This window comes from Nipponia nippon, unplaced genomic scaffold (genome assembly GCF_047370975.1).
Source record: "Nipponia nippon isolate SJK-2023a ecotype South Korea unplaced genomic scaffold, ASM4737097v1 scaffold_14, whole genome shotgun sequence".
Taxonomy (NCBI): Eukaryota; Metazoa; Chordata; class Aves; order Pelecaniformes; family Threskiornithidae; genus Nipponia; species Nipponia nippon.
Genome location: NW_028262330.1, coordinates 2924586 through 2941126, shown reverse-complemented (window position 1 = coordinate 2941126; position 16541 = coordinate 2924586). Strand labels below are relative to the sequence as shown.

Below are 16541 nucleotides of genomic sequence, written 5' to 3'. Positions count from 1 at the left end.
ACAGCTTCTCTCAACTATGGCATCCTGCCACGTCCTCTTTCTAACCACAAAAAGTAAACAGCTCTCCAGGATGCAAGCTGAGTTACGACTTCAGTCGAACAACATTGCAAAGATATAACAGCAAAACCTTAGGCTTTGCCAGTGAGAAAGTCCTTTTGCAAATGAGCCTGTAAAAAATGAAATATGACGAGAAACTCCAGGTTTCCCCCGCGATCCAGCATTTAAACACATGGCTCGCTGTCTGAGCTCTGTCAGGCAGCCCCCCAGGGCAAGAGGTGAATGATAGGACACAGTAGGACAGTGTAGTAAAGCAGGCGAAACCAGCTTCTTACCCAAATCCTTTTCAAGCAGCCTGAGTGCTTCTGCCTGGGGTGTTTTCCCACAAAAAAGCTAGATTAAAAGACATCCTCCTGGATGGATGCATAAAGAGTTCTTCAATCCTACTTTTTTGGTAAAATGGTAGTACCGTTAAACTGGCCATATCACCTTTTACCAATAAGCCATTTCCTACTACACACAGCTGCTCTCCCTGCCAGACCTGCACACTGTCATATAGCAAACAAGCAGAACAACATACGGCAATGTCCAGTCCTAAAATCACATTTGTGATTTCAGCCTACTGACCAGAGTATTGAATTGTCAAAATATGGAAGAACAGAGATTGGACTCCATGGTTCAAATAACCAGCAGGGGGAAAATACACCTGGAAACTACAAATCAGGCCCCAAAGCCTCGCGTTAGCAGCATGAGGCCGCTACATCTTTCTTCTTCCAGTCCAGAGAGATCTTTCTTCTGCGCTGCACCGGTCATTCATGCTGTAAGTGGACAGCTTCAGGAAAACCTCTCCCTCGTAGGCCCACCATGGGCTTCAGCAATCTTTTTAGAAACATAGAACTATCTTACATGCAACCTGCCAGACAGCCATGGCTTTTTCATTTTCTCTTACCACTAGCAGTGCATTTTCCAAGACTGCAGGAATTTATACTTGAGAAGTAATTCCCCATCATATGCCTTGAGATATCACTGACAACATATCCAGGAATTTATGCAAATTTGAGAAATTCCCAGAATAGATTATACTTAATGTGTTCTCAGAAGGAAGCCAGCTGCCTCCTCTTCACTAGGGACTCTGGAAAAAGACAAACTGTAAGCTATTAAATGTCACATACTGGGTCGGACCCCCTTTTTAGCAAATTTCTGAGTATGTCACAAACCACCCACAGAACAACATCATCGCAGAACACAGCTCCACACTGGTGTTATTTTAAGAGACACTCCTATAGGAGCAGGGCCCTCTCTTCTCCCCTTCCCCACATCCACCTGTGGCCTCCATCCAAACTCCATTCCTGTCTCATGCATTAACAGGTCTATGTGCTTTTCCAGTGATTTGGAAATAAAAAATAATTGCTTGATATAACTGCTGGTATTTCCACTGTTACTTTCTTCTTAGTTTATGATTATCTGGTGAAAATTCTCACTTTAAGAATAATACTAACAGAGAAAAAAAAATGTGGGGATCATGCAAATTCCTTTATGGATCAGGCTGAGCAACTGGTCCCCCAGAGATGGGAGGTACAGGTGTTCCTCATACAAGGAGAGTCTGAGGACATACCACTTTTGTCAAGATCTCTCTCTCTTTCTCTTTTAATAGAGCAATAATTTTCTTTCACATGGATTTTTTTTTTTAATAGACCAATAATTTTCTTTCACATGGAAATGTGCTGCAACTGTGCCTCACACATTCTCATTGCTGCGCACAACTGAGAACATATGAACTCATCTAAATGGTCCAAAATCTTTCCCAGATGATGGTGGCACGGCCAAAGCACCACATACTTGAGCATCACGCTTCATTTGTACATCAAGTCACGCTACAGCTGCGGCCACCACCAACACATGTGGGTATCAGATGTACAGAGACTACTGGATCCAGCAAGCAGTGCTTCGCTTTGATTTCACAAATAATCCTTTAGAAATGGGGAGAAATTGCTTTGGACTGCTGCACGGAGCAACAGGTAATTTGTAATTCAAAGCTGTCTAGTAGTGATGGGCGATTTATGAATCTTAAATTTCAGTGAAGCTTGCCCAATTTTCAGCTTAGTCCGCAATAAAGAACTCCTGTCTTACGGCGTTTCAGTGGGAAAGTGGGGGAGCATACACATGCAGCGCTGTAAGGGAAACTAGCTATGCACTGCAAAAATAAATAACTCTGTGCCAAGCCTCCACAGGGATTGCACATAGAAACTACTCACAGAGTAAACCAACCTTAACAGCTGAGGGTTGACGAAAGAAAGTAGGTCTTGTATCAGCTTGAAGAAGGAGCCAATTAAGAAGTATGGCCCAAAGGTCCTCAACAAAGCTTTGAGAAAGGAAGGCTTTCTGTTATGCTTCTTATCTCTGATCAGAACTTCTGCTTCCTCTGGACCATCACCAACATGATTCAGCACATGGTTAGATTTCTTCATATATGTCACATCTTCTTTCCTAGGGGAACGAAACAAGCAATTTGAGACAACTGACAATGAGGATGTCATTGCCCTATGTGTACAGCACTGCAGCAACATCCAAAAGTCTGCTCCTTCCTTTGCCCTGCTACTGATCAACAGCAAGACTTTCAACAAGACCTAGATGTGCTCAGGGATAGGCCACTCTTGTGTAATAAGTCTTGTTTTCTTTTCTTTGTCTGCAGTACTTATAAGGTGTACTCCATGGGCCAGAAAGTCAACCGCCACGCAATGAGAACGTGGCCCAAAGGAGTAGGAGATGAAGGCTTGACTTCCTTTGGCAGAGGAGAGTTGAGCTTGAATCTCCAATTTCTTGTAAAGGAATCCTCCAACAGTTGCTATTTACATACCACAAAAGGCACCCTCACCTAGTCCTTTTGAGACTGTATTCGTTATTCAATTAGCAGCTGTACCAAACCTTTAGCCTTATCTGATCACACAGCTGCTTTCAGAGTAGTCTGAATCCCTCCAGGGAGACAGGCATTGAACCAGACGCCAAGCTAAGAGCGGAAGCAGGCACAGCCCTCTCAAAATACAGTTTTGCATTCCTGGAAACTTGAAAGAGTACAAACCAGAGCACCTCCAAAGCTGAGCCATCTCCAAGATCTTGGCCATATCTGTCCCAAGGTTCTTCCAGGACAGAAACTTTGGGTTTAGGTGCCTAAGTTTTACTTAGATGATAAATTAAGCATTTAAACCCTGTTTGGCTGTATCCCTTTCTTACTTTGGGCTTCTCTTTCTCCATCTGCAAAATAAGCTGAGAAAGTGACCTCAACAGGTCCGTGCTGCTCTCCAGGGATCTAGGTGGGTTTTCTAGAAGCACCTCTGGGGTTTAGGTGCCTGACTTCTGTTGCCCGTCAACAAAGAGGGGATGCTCTGGGAAATTATTTCCTCCATGAATTGCTCTCAGAGAGCAGCCTGGCAGCTTTTCTACCAGCAAGTACCAAAGTGCTGTTGTTTCTTGGGGGCTGTGGGACCTAGAGACCAATTTCCTGAATGTCAGCCAGGAAGGTTAAGTCCAGGTGGAGCAGGGAGAAGGAAATTAGTCTGGGGCACATAAGCCTTATAAGAAGGGACAGATGGGAGAGAGACCCTAGAAACAGTGAAGACTTACAAGAAGGCATTTGAAAAATAACTTGTAAGCATTACCAAGTGAGGTTGGATTTATGATTCTTCATAAAGAGTGTGCAGGTTTTTTGGAGCTGGCTGGCTGCAGAGTCAAATAATTCCAAGAGCCTGTGAGCATTCAAAACGATCACTGGGGCTAACAGTCCACAGGTAGAAACTTGTTCACATCCTTTCAAACAAAGGCATGTGCAAATCCCAATTTCTTTGCAATAAAGTTTGAGGGCGGGGGAGAACCTAAACCAGACAATTTCTTTTTTTTTTCCCCCCAAACAAGAAGAAACAGTGTTGTGTTTGTCCTTCCAGATCAAACCTGGAGAGTTTATGAGCAAAGCTTTATTTTTCTGGCAACCAGGCTGTTAAACTCATTGAAGGATTTGAAGAAACAAGACTACTTGCCCCTGGCTTTGTGTGCTATTAAAAATGTTTATTACAGTGAGCTAACAGCAATGCAATAGTTCTTTCACAGCAAAACATCCCAAAGGGAGAAAATGCACTTGGAGTGTTTACTACGGGTAGCTAGGTGAGGTCAGGTTTTCAGCAGTGTGTGGGACTGCTCACACCCTGTTTTTTATCAAAGCAAAAAGCATGTGCCTGGTTTCCATTATTTATAGCAGGGCAGATAAAAGATGCTGATTATCTCATGGGAAAACACATAGCTTTCTCAATGGTGATGACAAGGCCCTGCATCTTCAATTTGTCTTCATAAAGCATAGTCTCTAAAACCAGAAGCTAACTAAAAATGAGAGAAAACAGATTCCAGCTCTCGCCATCCAGCACAGCTCGCGCTCAGAAGCAACTGCACTTATCAGTAAAGTAAGCGAGCAGAGACTTCAGCCGTCCATGCAAAAAGAGCAAAAGCAAAGGAAAAATACTCTTTGCATGCTTTATTATCTATAATAACAACTTAAATCCACACTGATCTCTCCTGTAACCTGTTAGTAGCCATCGAATTATTAGCAATTATTTAACAGTAATTCACAAGACAGCTGTGAAGCAAAATGTGAAAAAGGTTTTGCCGGTTGAGGAACAACAGAAATCTGATAATCATTACCATAAAATAAGTTTAAAGCTTTAGCTATGCCAGAGTTGCAACTGATTAAGTTTTTAAAAATGAATTAGTACTACGTACACTGCAAATATTTTCCATGACACTTTCAACATATGTACAACCTGACACAGCTTTTTTAATGTCATAAAAGCTTGCTCAGAGCAGATTTAATGAGTTAAAAAAAAAAAAGTATTTACAACAGCTCCCAAGCAACTACCACTAATGTTATTTGACATGAAGTAATTGAGAATACCTATTTATAATTGAAGAATAAGCAGAACTACAAAGCCTTTAGAGTTACGTGAAACCCAGCAATCTGGAGTACAGTGATTTCCTTTGTTTTTGCTCTTTTCCCCACCTTAGAATCATTAATATAGTTGCCACAAAATTTTACCTGAGCTAAATACAAACCATAATTTATGGTTAAATTCATTGCCAACTGGCCCCAGTTTGTATGAATAATTTCCAAAATGCAATGAATCCCATGACAAAACTCCAGGCACGGTTTCTGGTTTCCTAGCAAAAGTTTTCCTGGACCCTGGGCACTTCTGCACAATGGCTGTGCTCTTACTACATAAAAGCCTGGGGGAGTAAGATTTATGTCTGTGCAAAAAGACCAGAACCCAGACAATGCACATTATTCCACACCATAAAAATAGAGACATTAAGAAAACAAAAAAACCCCAAAGTAAAACCACAACGCACATACAGACAGAGCACTAGTGGACAAGCTCCTGGTGTTAGTGCTGGAAACCTGTCAAATTTTAGCTGTGAAGTGGAACTCTCCACATCATATTTAGCCTTGCCAAGAACCTTACAACTCTCTCCTAGTATTATCACATAATAGGGTCTTTCCAATTTGGCAAGGATATGCACAGAAGAGAACAGAGGAAAGCCTCCACATGGAGAAGAAATCTCCACAATGAAAGGAAATGGAAGTGCAGGCCTCCTCCTTATTGACATTTTTCATTTGAAACACACTATTATCACATCTATTTGTTTGGAAACATTTTGGACACTAACCAGTGGGAGAAGGAAATACAGTTGCACAATAGATAATTTCTTACGATTAGATTAGGACAGAACATGCAATAAAAAGGATATCCTCTCCAGCATGGATGCAACTCTATGTGAGTTCTGACCCTCATCCCATTTCCATCAGAGACTACCAGAATTTTGCTGCTAACTTTCTAAGCAACAGGAGTAGGGTCGCGGCTCTTAAAGTGGGATATCTCTTCCCCTCCTGCCTTTCACATGTTTTGAGCTTTATATCTTTACTGCTAGGAAGTGAAGAGTTGCTCACTCCTAAGAGCCTTGAGGCTAAAAATAGTGTCAGGCCAAAAACCTCATGATGAGGATGATGAGGAAGTCCTTTTGGTTTACGGTGCCTAGAAGTTGTGCTCTAACACGCCTAGGAGGGATGCAATTATGGGGTCAGACATCTACCAGCTCAGTGATGAAAGTTGTTCATTTTCTACAATCCAACCGACTCAATCCCTTCTGCTCACGCATCTTCAGCCCCTCTCCACGTGGTAAATGGCACTATCTGCCCATGTAGACTTTAAGCACCTAGTTAAAGTGTTGGTGGTACACAAGCCCCAGAGGGCTCCTGCTTGCCTCTGCCCAGACGTATTAAAACAAGAGAATTTGACTGTTAATATGAATGAAGAAGAAATAGGTTCAAGAGGTAGGTGCCATTTTTAGTTGGCTCATTTTCAGTGATGAGCAGCTTATTAATGTTAAAACGACTCAGATCAATCTCCATTTGCAGACTTGTTCGTATACTTACTGCTTGCATTCTGCTTTTTCTTTGTCCCACTCTTTACTTAGTTGTTGCACAATAATTTTTGAAGTATCATCTTCATTCAGCGACCACAAATCTTTATCTTCGAGGGGCCTTTTGTACCCAAGAATTGCCATGCTGCACATATGGAGAAAAACAGTCCAATTCAGTTTAGCTAATAGTACTTAAAGCACTGCTAGTAACTCCAGGACTATTAAGCTAACAAAAGCAAGAAGATACATCTCCACAGAAAGGGTGATAATTACACCTCCATCTCCCTTTGTTCCTTATATTGATGTTTGCAATTAAGGAAAGGACATTTTGTAGTTTTGATTACATGTATTTTATTGAAAACATCATTTCAGAAAAAAAGGACAATAAAAACCAACTACCAGAAGCATTTGAATGAAACCGTGGTGTTAAATGAAAACAGTGAAGTTTAGAGGTGAAAATAACTAAGTCTATCTGGAATAACTGTCAGAGGTGAAGAAAATGCAAAAGTGAAGCTCATGTAAGTTAAGGGAAAATCAGGTTTCTCTGAAAGCTACGGTTCCTCAGCTGTAAGAGGAATTTTGTCAAGGGATACAAACATCTAGTTGCCAAAAATCTCGATGGGGAAGCTGAACATTCAAAACTCTGGAAGTTTAGAAAGATCTCACTCTCTCACTAAAAAGAACTTTACGGGGCTGTTGCCAGGACAATAAAGTTACATGGATGAAAGAATGAAGATCTCAACACCCTCAACCACTATGGAAAAACTGGGTCTTAACATGACCTTTGACAGCTGTTTCACTTCTTTATCATGGAGTGGTAGTAAGCCCAGTCTCAAATTTGCATCTTTAATACACGTGCCTTTTGATACCAGTCTCGGTGGTAATCATTTGTATATATAACCCAGTTTATTTTCCCTCTTACACAGAAAATGTCCTTATAAAAAAGCATTCACCCATGAACCTCAACAGGAAACAAAATGCATCCTCAGGTGGGTGAAAGGTTGCCACAATTAATCTTGTGGAACACAGTCTTATATCTTGGTTTAGGTTATACTCCAGCATGCTGTAAGCACAACCAGGCTGTACACCCTATTAGTCTCACCACAATTGTTGCCACCACTCTTCAGAGAAGAAGTTTGGACAGTAAGAGCACTCTGAACACCGTTTCTAAAAAGGCAAATGCTAGAAGTGCTGTGGATGAAAGAGCATCCAACATCAACTATTTACAGAGAAAAAAATATCTCTATTGCTAACTCTGTACGACAAGTTTGGGGTTGTCAGCTGTCCAACAGCTTGAAAAGAGAAGCTCACCTTGTAAACCACCAAAATGTCAATCTTGACAGGAAGCCTGAAGTTAACTCTGGACATGGATTCTATAGTAAAGTTATGGGGGGAAAAAAACAAAATAAATAAAGCAAGGCATTTACCATTATTTTAATAAAAGACACTCTATTTTGGTGAGTTTTGGTATATTATATGGTATATTACATGTATGTACCTATGTCCTAACAAGACATAAAATTGATTTATTTCATTTCCCATGTCATGCAGAACTCTATCTTTAAAAATTGCTTCATATACTGCCTTTAAATCACACTTATATAAAGTGAAATGTCATTCTGTAGTTTCTGAAATGTTCATTTTAAGAAATGAACTCAACTTCTCTCTCAGCTTGGTTCAAACATAAATCCAATTATAGAGACCATTTTATGAATTGGAGAAGAAATTTAACCTGTGACACCACTGATATCTTCTGTTATTAATGTTTTTCCATATCTATTCTCAACACATATAGAACTCATTTATAAAGACAACCCTTATAGACTTTAGCTAACTCTAAATGAATGTTAAGCAAGTAGACCACCATCTCCACAAAACCCACTCTTGAAATAATTAATATTCACTTCAATTATATATATGACATATATTAGTGAATAACACTTCAACGTTCATAAATGTAATTTAAACTGCTGCGAAGCAGCAAGTAGGAGAGCTGCTTTCACTACATAGCTTCCAGTCGCTACCGATGGCACATATAATGGAAAAAGGCTTCAAACCCCAATATTGCTCTCCATACCTGGTGTTTCGCAAGGGGGTCACTAACTACTGCAATCTCAATGACAACCCAAAGCTGTTTTCAATGACAAGTATTCTCAGTGGAACTCTCAAAACATGATATAGTCTGTAAAATGCAAATAAAGCAAAGTGAAAATACTTACAGGATCTGTATTAACAGGGGAAAAAAATGGAGGCTTTTCTTTAAAACACGAAAGGATCAACTCAATGATTATCAAAGCAAAGTAGATGTAAAACGTGGTAAACCTGAACCTTTCATTTACATGGCCCTAGAGGGAAAAAGAAACACAGTAAATTACTGTTTTTATTGTACTTCCCAGCCCCCCCAACATGCACACACTCTCTTCTCACTTTTTCACAGCTTCTTTTGGCAATTCCTTTCTTCCTCTACAGTTGAATACTGCAAAGTAGTTGCTAGCAGGAATTATCTTACAAAAGTATGCACGTACTCTGTAAAAGTGCCTAAGAACATGCTTATCTCCAAGCTTTTCATTAAATTATGTCAAGTTCAAAGTGCTTATACATCTTCGCTGCATGCAGACACCCTCTGGGATCAGGGCTACATGACATCCTTCTAAATTACCTCCAGGGGTTCTTGCAAGATCATGTCTTAAGCATAGGAATTGTCAACCCAGATCAGAGAACATCCACTTACTTTAGTATCTTGTCACTGACAAGCAGTCAGCGTTAAATACTTTCAGAAGAAGCTGCAAAAAACACTGTATTGCATAATAACAGTTCCATCTGCTCTGGAGATATTTCCTTTCCTACTCATATGAGTCCGCAGTTGACTCAAAACTTCTTGCCGGGAGGGTATGTCCCTTATACAGCACTTTCGGACCCTAATGTAGTTGTGAATGCTCTCATTGTTCACTCAAAATGTTTAAACCTTAAGTGCAAGAAAAAGAATATTTGGTCCTTGGCATTTGCAAGAACAGGAGAAACGTTACCGATACCCATTCTAAGGCTCTGCACTGATTATTTTAAGTTGATTAAGGATTCAAACATTGATAGTCCAATATTTGTACTGATTCACCACTACTACAGTTTTAAAATTGACTTCAAGTGGCGTTTGAAAGGGTCTCACCAGGATTGCAGCTATTTTCTGAAGAAGTTCTGCACAGACTGTCATTTAAGGTTTAATTCAGTCTCTGCTGGAATATTTACAACAGCCTGGTATAGCGAAATCCTTGCTAAAAGGATAATGCTGCTAATAGTTACAAAAAAGTAAGTATAAAGAAAAGAAATCACCGAACAGAATTAACACTGATTTCACTGAGGAGAAGCAATCACCTTAATGTTTCTCAGATACTCTTTTTCAGTCCTAGCCTTTGATGATCTAATCACTGAAGCAATCTGCTTTGCCCTACTTAGTGAAATCTGTTTCTGTGGAAAGCATAATAACTACCTTGCTGTGGGAGAACCTGCTATGTTTTCAAACAGGAATCATAACAGCCCAGGTTTCTTTCCTCTCCCTCCAACTTTCTGTTCTCTATTTAGAGCCACAGTTGGAGTCAAAATGCTGTCCTCAGCACATCAGGCACTGACACAAGAAAGCCTATGGAGCTGCATAATGTGGCCAAGCTCCCTAAGCAAAAAAGGAACATTACATATTAAAATCTGTCATCTCCCATTACTACCCATCCCTATTTAAGCATGGCGGGGGAAGGGAGCTGCGAAAGGGAAAAGAAAATATATATACAGTGTTGGTACAGCTCTCACATGTCTATCAGGTTTCCATTATAGCCTTGGGCTAAGCGAAATCTGCTTTTTGACATTGCATGAGAAATCCCAGTTGCCTTCAAGTTACACAAGTCTGAGTCAAGGCAACGGAACCAAACTTCTCTTTCTCTCTGGCAAAAGCTGGGCTCAGATCTGACTCCAAACTGGGTAATTCATTCCCTTCACAGAGATGTTAATGCTACATTTCCTGTTCTCCAAGCGCTACGAGGATGAGGATGGCATGTTACCTGTGTGGTTGTAGTCATGATCTTAGACCGGAAAGGCCCCACGGCACAGAGCACAGACAAAAACCAGAAGATAATGAGCACTCCAGAGGACTGAACTCCTCTCAGCCTTTCATATTGAATAAGCAATGTAGCCAACAGCTGTAAAAGTAAATACAGGAACATGTGAACACAATCCCATCCCACTGCTCCCCTTATTCACACTCTCAGTTGGCAGCTATTACAGTCATCACCGACAACAGGGCCTCTTTGAAATAAGGCCCCATCATAACTTCACAGAAGTCAATGGCAAAACCTCCTCTAGCTAAGGAAAGCAGCGAATAACTTTATGAAATAATTTGGTTTTATTGCTTTCAGAGCCTCATCTCCAGAATTCAGTTTTTAAACCAGGCTTAGTACCTAGGGCTAGGCACAATTAAATATTAGCTACAAACATTTTAAACAAATGTAAGAGCTGCCATTTCTCCAGTCCAGATGGACAATCATGACTTGTCTAGAAAACAAGATTTTAAAAAAATCTAACCAAGGGATTTAAAAACTCAATTGGCCAATTTTACCGCTTCATTTTTCATACAACAGCCACAAGCCTGTTTGTCACCCTAGGCAGAGCAAATCTGGTTTCTGTTTAATGGAGGAACAACCACCAGATAAGAGACACGGTTTTACAAAGTCCAATACAATACTGAACAATGCACAAGCCATGCTCTATCATATCTCTCTGTTTAGGCAAAGTCATATCCAAATTCCCTCCACACCTGGATCGCAAGCCTGGAGAAACAGATGAGAGCAAGGCGGGAGGCAGAACAATCTCTCCATTATAAAGATTTTAATTTACACAGCTGAATCTACATGAGAGAGATATCTGTAACTGTGGCCTTTTCGGTAAGCAAAATTTGCTTCAGTAATACAAGTACTAATAATTCAGTTAAAAGAGTACAGGATAAGGCAATGAATGCAAAGGAACCCTTTTCCTCCTTCACCTGTCTAAGAAAGAGTTATTCTTATTGGTCACAATAAACAGAAACAGCTACGAACCACAGTGACGCCAACGATCAATGGAGTTACAAAATAGACCGGTGGAGGCGTTCTGTTTTGCAGGAGCTCGTGGAAAGAGTAGAAGAGATCTGCCCAGCTCACGCACCACAGCAGGACACCGAGCAGCTGAAAGCAGTCAAACAGAAAACAGCATTTGGTAAACTCATCTCCGGGGGCAGTCAGAGGGCTGGCAAAACCGTTACGATTCACAGATTCCCAGCAAGACAAAGCTGTGTAAACAGAACAACGCTGCTGCCGTCATCAGTTGCAGTCAGGCTAACGGAACTGTCCCGCTGCACTCAAACCAAGGATCTCATCCCAACTGCTTTCCAAGGGATTTGCAAACACAACCAATAGAAGGACTCATGTATTTACCTGCTTTTTTCCCATACTATTCAGTTTTGATTGGAAACACAGGCAGCACCCAGATTAAAGGCAGACATGCCCTGAAGCAGAAGCCTGGAATTTTTCCCCAGGAATAACCCCAGTTCTCTCATGGCCTATGGAAAGTGCCTTGCCTGCTTTCCTTAGACCTAGCCACTTATAAACCAGAGGTGCTGTTGACACCAGCCATCTCTTAAGCACAAGACGCAGATGAAATCATATAGCTATTGGGTGGGTAGAGTGGCTGGAAAAAATACCTTCTTGTGCTTACTTTCACAATGAGAAGGAATTCTCACTAGACCTACCTTAAGGTCTCTGTTTTTCAGCTTCCAGTGGTTTAAAGCTTAAGTAAGGGTAAAGCAGCATATTTTTGGCTCAACAAAGGGGTGAACTCTTTGCTGCAGAGCCATCAACTCCTCCCTCTACCCAGAAAGGTGGGCTCGCAGGACGGATTTCCTTACAGATGAGCTATCCTTTGGTATCCTTCCTCAGAAATCTGTACGTACACTGTTGCTTCCTATAAGCAAGTTCTTCAGCTCCCCCATAAATCAGAGGGAATTTTTTTTAAACCCTACTGCAGCACTTGCTTGGATACTGAACTAATGCTAACAAACTCAAAACTGCACATTACTCGTGGAGCACTGCAAAGAGATCTTACCGTCTTGAACCTGCTCAACACGGAAAGCACGATGTACCCTCTTTTGTTGTGCTTTAGGTAGAGAAGATAAAAGGGTAATGCACTCCAGAGATAAATGCTAGGGATCCACGCTAGGATGGTATTCTGGAAACACGGTGTCAGGTCTGGATTATCAGTGTGTATCGAAAGATTTGAATCCTGGAAAAAAAGATGAGACATTTATTAATAGAGAGGCAGAAGTGCTGCCAGTTGGAACATCTGCTTGAAGAAGTGGTATCCAAATTCTGCTGGAGTTAGCAAATGGCCTTAGTAAAAGCTTTCCAAAAATACCTACCCCAACTACTTGTGGTTAATCTGCTATAGTAAAAGGGCTAAGTACAGCTTTAAATACTGGGCAAAACCTAGAAAGACAGACTTCTGCCCTCCTGTATCTCAGATTTGGACATACATTTCGCAGCAGACAAACCCCTCGTGTTTCTGTCTTTGCTAAGGCTTAGCTACAGGTGCTGATTCCACGGCATTTCTCAGGCATTCCCAGCCTGGAGTGCAACTGCTAAACAGAGCTCTTGAGGGAAAATCCTCGACTTGAGAACTCATCCAGCAAGAATGTCCAGCACTGGAGAAATGATCAGATTTAGATCAGCCGTGTGCTGACCTGGGAAAACCCCCTCCATTTATGACTAAAATTTTGTCCTTCTTACTCATATGCCTCCAACTGTAATTACTTCCCTGTTCTAAACAAAGGCAAAAGGAATGTAGTTAACAGGGAGGTAGGAATATGGGTCTTCTTGCAAACATCGCAAGCAATGCTTTTCATCTGTGACCTCAGACACCACAATCCACATACGCAACTTGTACCTAAGGATCTGAATGCACCACGTGCAAACACAGTTACACAAGTTCAAACTAAAATAGAAATTTCAGTACAGTTAAGGGGAACTTGGTTTTAATCAAACCTACTGGAAATTCACAACTTGCATTTCACCATCTGATGTGTCATCTTAAACGTGGTAGATAGATACTTACTTGCAGGAAATGTAAAATGACTTTGTTGTACTATCATTAACAAGCAGATGATAAAACCAAGATATCTGTGGCTCAAATATGCCTTATCTCTGCACTAGAATCATTTACTTGTACCTAATTATTTTTGGGTATGAGCTTTTAGTAGAAGTATGTTTCAGTTAAGCTGAGCCACTTCTTCCCATCCCTTATAAATGAATAACTGACTAGTCTGAACGTGAATTCTTCAAAAGTATTTCCAGTCTGCTTTTGTTTACCAACACAAAAGAGACCGAATGCTGAAAGCAATGGTTGATTTTAGGAGAACTGAAGAGCCACAATCTGCTGACAATCTTTCAATGTCAGTGATGATCTGTCAGCAGGGACATGAATCACCGCGTCCGTCCACGCACACACGAAAGAGCTCGTAAGTGTAATGAAACTACAAAGCCTCGGCAGGTCGCAGGATGGTTTGGCTGGACTGTGACAAGTTTGTCACTCAATACTTCAGCTTTGGCACAAATGAAACCTCTGGCAGCGGTGAAGGGTGGCACAAATCCGTTAGCTGCGCATCTGAGCTGCACCCTTTAATGCCGCGGAGTTAGTGCCTCTCCAGCCAAGAAATGGCTCTTTTGGAGGCACGCAAGCACCCAGCGCGGGCCAGGGAATAAAAACATTCCCATTTACCTAAACAGGTTTGTCCAGACCTAGGGGAAACTTCAGCCACAAATCAACAACACAGGGGCAATTACACTGCAATTCAAACATAGGATCAAAACCAGACAAAACTCCAGCCTCACATTCAAACTATTTCCGTGTTTTCCTCCAGCAAGCAGGTCCCTGGCACCAGAAAGGAAGATAACATTTAAAGAGCACCCATTTTTGGCTCATCATCAAAACATTTCAGCATCTCTAACATGATAAGCTCCCTTAGCAGCTACCCTGCTTAGGGCAGGAGATGCCCTCTAGACGTTTGGAGCTGAAGAGTTCCAGAGCAGGAGCTTATCTACTATCATTTATTCACAAAATAGTAACTTTCTCTTTAAATTACATGTGGTTTAACAATGTCTTGACCGTGTTTGCAATTGTTCTCCTTTTGCTTGCTGGAAAAAATCCTGGAAAAGGAAAGCTGAGGAAGAATAGCAATAACGGCACAGAATAAAACAAAGATTCTGTTTAAAAGTTATTGAGGGGGGAAAAAAAAAAGCACACTCTTAATTTAAACCTTTCCTATAAGACCAAACTGTCCAGAAATGGCTTTCTGTCTGACAGCAACCTAGAGACTGCTCCAGATGTCCATTAACTTCGGACTGAACACAAGCTGACTATTGTATCCAAGACACAGACTGTATGGCTGCCAAGCCATTTAAAGGTTTTCATTAACTCTTATTTAAACAAGGCAAAGGACTTGCATTTCTGAACGTACAAGTGCGGCTGGCCAGAAAACAAAAATTCTGTCCACGTAAGATTTTGAGATTCGGTTGAATTATCCCTGAGAATAAAAGTGGAACCTTTCCAAAACTATGTGAAAGTACAAGAAGCAGCACCCACCCAGTGCCCAACAAGAGCCTGCCGCTTCCATGGCACACGGGAAACGGGGATGTGGGCTGAAGAAGAAACCTACATCCAAGGTGACAGACCTGACTACTGGCTATCTTGGTAATGTTTTCCCAGGTCCAGTTCCACCCTGGAGCAGACAAACAAGCTTTCCTGGAACGGATCTGTTTCTGTAAAAAGTTTCCCTTTCAACGAATTGGTGTTTTCTGAGAGCAGACTCCTTCCACCCTTGAATACAGTGAGAGGGGTTCCTGGTAGAAGACACAGTACTAAAACATTTAAGTAGTGTAATTCCATGCAAATCACTTGCTCTCCCTAAGACGGGACCACAGTGGACTCATGCTGCTATGCCATGTGCCGTGTAGCAGGGACTCAGCTATGAATTATTATTACTACTTTTAAATCTGGGAACCTGAAAGTTGCCTTTCTTACTACATCTCTTCCCAAGCTGCGTCTGTTTTCACAGAGCTGACAGTTCCACTTTATGGCTTTATAAATCACCACACTGACAGCATATATTCCAACATCCACTCCAACCCCAAACAACTCATTTTGAGTCAGAATATGACATGAAGTCTCAATACAATCTATCCCGAACAAGCCAACATTGTTAAATATTGCTAAATATACCCTTCAATTCAGCAGTAAAGTTATGGAACTCCACCCTTGAGAACAAACACAAGAAGCAACGGCTGGAGAGACACACCAGCTCTTTGGCTCCTATCTTTAGGGCTCCTGCTTTAATATGGCTTTGCCTTTCCATATTCTGAGCTCTGTCCTGGTAAGCAGAGCAAGTTTAAATGCTTCTTGTGACCCATTCTGATTGAGGATGAAAATCCCCACCTCAGGCTGCCTGGGCTTGAGGGTTTTCTTTGGACTTGCTACTGAAAGAGGTCTAATACGCTGACGTTGGATAGCACGCACCTTCCTTAGCTCATGGCCCTGTCCTGCCCTGAGAGCCGCTCACCTTCCTCTGTGCATCGCAGCTCTGTCTCGGGGTCCCCTTCAATGAAAGCCCACTGAAAACACCCTGCAGGCAGCTCTGTGACCCAGGGCCGGGGTGACCCATCAACAGGCATCTCACAAGGGGAAATACTCAGCAGCACGTGCTGGGAAACACCACTTTCTCCAAGAAACTCATTCCAGGGAAACTGTAACAGCCAGCGTGTCTATCACAGCTAACACCGCTGTCAGCTCGCTTCCCCAGAAACAAGTCCTCAGGGCAGTAACCTGTGACCTCTTCCTAATCCAGGCTCCCGCTGTGCTCCGAGGCTCCTCCAGACTGCCAAGAGCTCTGGGGCAACTGTCCGTAAGCAGCAGCATTTCCTTGGGTGCAGTATCACGGATCGGGTTGGAGGCTCTGCTGGTGAGATACAGCATTGCAGAAAAACCAGCCCAGTGTACCTAACTCCCTGGGCACACAATTG

The 16541-nt window shown here is 41.8% G+C and overlaps 1 protein-coding gene across 3 annotated transcripts in view; it reads right to left on the bottom strand.

Annotated features, from left to right (window-relative positions):
* The window catches only part of ABCC3 (ATP binding cassette subfamily C member 3), a 51448-nt gene that overhangs the window by 23056 nt on the left and 11851 nt on the right, over window positions 1-16541 (bottom strand). For all 3 annotated transcript variants that reach the window (XR_015703195.1, XM_087750654.1, XM_087750655.1), the window contains exons 2-8: window positions 12577-12753; window positions 11535-11660; window positions 10503-10640; window positions 8676-8801; window positions 7768-7829; window positions 6470-6601; window positions 2266-2484 (exon numbers count right to left, since the gene is read on the bottom strand). Coding sequence is in view for 2 of the 3 variants with exons in the window: in XM_087750654.1 (XP_087606780.1) it covers window positions 2266-2484; window positions 6470-6601; window positions 7768-7829; window positions 8676-8801; window positions 10503-10640; window positions 11535-11660; window positions 12577-12753 (980 nt within the window). In the remaining variant the exon portion in view is untranslated. The remainder of the gene's footprint in view (window positions 1-2265; window positions 2485-6469; window positions 6602-7767; window positions 7830-8675; window positions 8802-10502; window positions 10641-11534; window positions 11661-12576; window positions 12754-16541) is intronic.